Here is a 4,199-nt window from a genome sequence, read left to right on the forward strand (position 1 = left end):
CGGATCAATTGATATTCAATAGAAGTTTATAAATGAAATATGAAAATTATAAATAGATTTTATTCCCACTTTTCAATTGTTCTATTTTTCTTTTGTCAAAACAATTATGTATATATATATATATATATAAAAAGGTAAGATGTATAGATTGCATTATTTATTAAAAGTCTTATCAACTGTATGTGTCTCTTCATGCTGACAAGGCACCAGCTGGTTGCTCTTTAAGTCTTTTTCTAAATTCCAAAGCTTTTTCCTTTTTCTAATTTTTAAAAACCATCACATTTTCTTTTACAAAATTAAATCCTCCAAACTATCTATTTTACTCATTCAATCATTTACAAATGAAATGAAAGAAGATGAAAATAAAAAGATCAAAATGATTATTTTTTTTTAAAAAAAAGTAATAGAGTTGTAATTGTGGATTAATTTTGATTTGGTTTGTCACACTTAAATATGTCATAGGGTGCCCACCTAATGGGCTTTGGTTTTGGTGGGCCCTCCACTTTGAGCCCAACCCAACACAAAAACTTTCTTCCACTTGACAAGAGACTTTTATGGCCAAAGTTGTTAGAGAATATCATCACATGACCTTCCAACATTAGGTTAATAATGCAACATATACTTATACAATTAACTTTTTTTCTTTTTCATTTTGAGAATAACATTCTCCTTTTTCCTTTACAATAAGTATCAAATGTTCCGGAGGTATTCATAAAAGATAGTATACAGTTTTAGTGATAACTGCTTAAAAAAATCGTTTGTGTTTTTCTTAAGATTTTCAATGTTTTTTTTTTTTTTTAAGTTTGTAAAAGTTATTGTAGTTGAGAAAGAATTTATGCGATTTTGGTGGACCATAATTACTATTATTATTATTATTTCGATTTTGAAATTTCTCAAGGCTATTCTAATTTCTAGATTATTTTGATTTTATTCGTGCAAGCAAAGTATGAGTTTTTTTTTTTTTTTTTTGCCCTAAAAGAATCATCAAACTTATTCTATAAGACAAATAATAGCATAATGTAAGTGTTTGTTTAAGCCCATTCCATACACTAATACAACTTTGGATGAAAGTGACACTATGATCAAAATCTAATGGTTAGATTTATGAGCATTTTCATCATAAAACCCATTTTGAATGAGGTAACCACTTCAAGCTTGAGCACCACACAAAATCATTATCTTTATGCACCCTTCCATTTTCCTTTTATGAAGGTAACACCATTAATAGTGATACCCAACAATTGCATTGTCAAATATTGCCCTTGCCAACAAAGAAACCACTTTCTCCAACTCTTCTTTTTCATATCTTTGACACCATACACATTCATATTTCCATTGCAATTAAAATTTGAACCATAATTTTTTTCTTTTAACCTCCATATCACTAATGATGAAAAGTTTATTATGAAAAAACTCCGACATGAAGTTTAAGTGTGGTCAAGTCAAAGAGTGAAAAAGAGTAGAGAAGTTCTAAGATATGTGAAAGAAAGTCAACTTATCTTTTCATAGCTATATTGATATATTTTTTTGTTTAACATAAAACGTTGTCAAATTAAGGTAAAACATAGCTAATTTAGAATGTTAACCTTAGGATGGGGTTTCGTCTACAGTGATTTCATCTTTGTTCCTAGTCTAACTACCTATGTAATTCACTAAATCTTTGTTACGACAATTAGTTCAAAAGAATTTAGAACTATATATTTACAGTTTTGATGGTTTGATACAATAGTTGAAGTTGAAAGCTTGGAAATTAAACTCATAATTTACTAAAATATATCATTTTCAATAGAAACTTAATCCCACTAACCGCCCCATGACATTAAATTTATTCTTATTCTTTATGGACCCAAAACGACGTGCAAATATCGTCAACTCCCTAATATTTTATGTCGTTTTGGCGTTGACGAAGGTTGAACGATACGTCGTTTTCCTTACCAATATTTCAATATCATGAAAAAGAAACTAAACGACAGGTCGTCAAAGTCACGCACCAATAATTGGAATGTAGGATTCATAATCGCTTGGAAAGTGCGTGAGAAAGGATTCCCTTTTCAGTAGTTGGCCGGCAACGAAACGCAACGATCAAAACAATTCAATTCTTTTATTACTATTCTTATAAATTTTTTTTTTTTTTTCTTTTTTTTTTTCTGTTTAGCCCTTCAGATCAACAACGAATCCTTCAAGGCAACAAAGATAAGGAAAAAAGTTCCCCATTTCCTACCATATTTGTAAATTCTTTCAAATTTTATCCCTTTTCGATCGCATTAAAACCCTTTCGTTTCGTTTCGTTTACCCTTTTTAGGAATTTGATCCTTTATTAGGTAATGAATTGTTTTGCTATATAGTTCTGTAACTTTCCTTTTTTATGAATTCGTCTGTTTCCTTTTCTCAGTGGCTCGCGCTTATTTTGTACAAATTGATATCCTGGACCTCTTTCTTATTGTTGATTATACGATTGAATTGTGCATTCTATCGATTCCTTGTTCATTTGTTCGTTTTGGGTGCTGATCGACCCAGAGTAGCGATTGTTGCATATTTTCCTGGAGGGGCTTGGTTTTTGAATCTTTGAGCATTTTTTAATTGTTAGTTCGTGTTTGTTTTTTCTTCTTGAGATATTCTTATGTAGGTTAATGAAGCTTACTTTTGATTCTTCTTTTTGCAGGTTTTTTCGTATTGATTTATATATATTGGATAGGTCAAGGAAATGGGGGAGGAGGAAGTGCTTATTTTGAAAACAGAACACTCGGATGAAATTAACATCCCAATAGTTGCTAAGAAGATGAATGATGTTATTCCCACTTCCACTTCCTCAGAAGTTAAATGTTGCAGTTCTGGCTGTGCTTTTTCCAGACTAGAACATAGTAATTTGGAGTCATTAAAACGTTCTAAATCAGCTATGAAGCTTGGTGGATTGATATTGTTTTATACTATAGCTATAGTAGTTGAGATTATTGGTGGTTTGAGAGCTAACAGTCTTTCGGTAATGACAGATGCAGCTCACTTGCTTAGTGATGTTGCTGGTTTCTCTGTTTCCCTCTTTGCAGTTTGGGTTTCGGGTTGGGAGGCGACACCGCAACACTCGTTCGGGTATAACCGTCTTGAAGTTTTAGGTGCCCTTGTGTCTGTACAACTTATATGGCTGATTTCTGGGATATTAATCTACGAGGCGATTGACCGGATTCTTGCACCAAAGACTAAGGTGGATGGTTTCCTTATGTTTGCCGTTGCAGCTTTTGGATTCCTTCTTAACTTGTTTATGGTTATTTGGCTTGGCCATAGCCACCACCACCACCACTCTCATTCATCTCATTGTTGCCATCATGATCATCACTCTCATTCTCATCAGAATCACTTGGAGCATGAGGAGGAGGAGGTTTACACATTAACCAAACAAGAAGGTGCTTCTTTGGGATCAAAGGACAATAGTTCAACGTTGAACATAAATCTCCAAGGCGCTTATCTTCATGTCATTACTGATATGATTCAATCTATTGGTGTGATGATTGCTGGATTGGTTCTTTGGTTTAAACCCGAGTGGATCGTCGTAGATTTAATCTGCACTCTTGTATTTTCTGTTCTTGCTTTAGCTACTACTTTCTCTATGCTTAGACATACAGCTGTTATATTAATGGAAGGAACACCTAGGGAGGTCCATATTGAGAGCTTAGAAAATGACATCAAGAACATGAAAGGAGTTTATGATTTGCATGACTTGCACATTTGGTCCATAACGGTTGGAAAAGTCGTGTTGTCATGCCACGTTGTTGCTGAAGCCGGAGTTTGTTCTAGGGAGCTAATTTTGAAGATTAAAAGCCATTGTGAAAAGAGATACAATATAGTCCATACCACCATACAAGTTGAGTAAGGAGAAATGGGGAAACAAGAGCAAAAGAAAGGGAATGTAACAAAGTGTACTTGTTGCCTTGGTATAATTGAGTTATCATTCAGGTGACACAACATCTACTCTTCTTCCAATTCAAGAGTTCAACAATATGCCATGTGAGGAGCTTTAACTTTTTATCTTTTGGCCGGGAGTAGATTATTCGTGTTCGTAACATCTTGTTACTTCTTGAGCATTAGAAAAGCTGACAGTTTGTACCAAGAGTTTTATACACAATGGACATTCATTTTATTTGTTCATTGTTCTTGAAGTTCCAATCACCAATAATTGTTCTATCAATGAATTCTCTGATCTCACA

At 33.2% G+C, this 4,199-nt stretch overlaps 1 protein-coding gene across 3 annotated transcripts; it reads left to right on the top strand.

Annotated features, from left to right (window-relative positions):
* The first annotated feature begins 2,082 nt into the window (after window positions 1–2,082).
* Window positions 2,083–4,199, top strand: MTP4 (metal tolerance protein B). Of its 3 annotated transcripts, none has more exons than XM_004145233.3 (2): window positions 2,083–2,582; window positions 2,663–4,199. In XM_004145233.3, the coding sequence occupies exon 2, from the start codon at window positions 2,705–2,707 to the stop codon at window positions 3,863–3,865; it is 1,161 nt and encodes a 386-aa protein (XP_004145281.2). In that variant the 5' UTR covers window positions 2,083–2,582; window positions 2,663–2,704; the 3' UTR covers window positions 3,866–4,199. The 3 variants fall into 3 exon arrangements, with proteins under 3 accessions (XP_004145281.2, XP_011658317.2, NP_001295861.1); XM_011660015.2 differs by having other exon boundaries at window positions 2,084–2,321; NM_001308932.1 differs by lacking the exon at window positions 2,083–2,582 and having other exon boundaries at window positions 2,705–3,865.

This window comes from Cucumis sativus, chromosome 1 (assembly GCF_000004075.3).
Source record: "Cucumis sativus cultivar 9930 chromosome 1, Cucumber_9930_V3, whole genome shotgun sequence".
NCBI lineage: Eukaryota > Viridiplantae > Streptophyta > Magnoliopsida > Cucurbitales > Cucurbitaceae > Cucumis > Cucumis sativus.

Coding starts and splice junctions, on each gene's coding strand:
- MTP4 (XM_004145233.3), top strand. CDS start 2,705: ATGGGGGAGGAGGAAGTGCTTATTTTGAAAACAGAACACTCGGATGAA.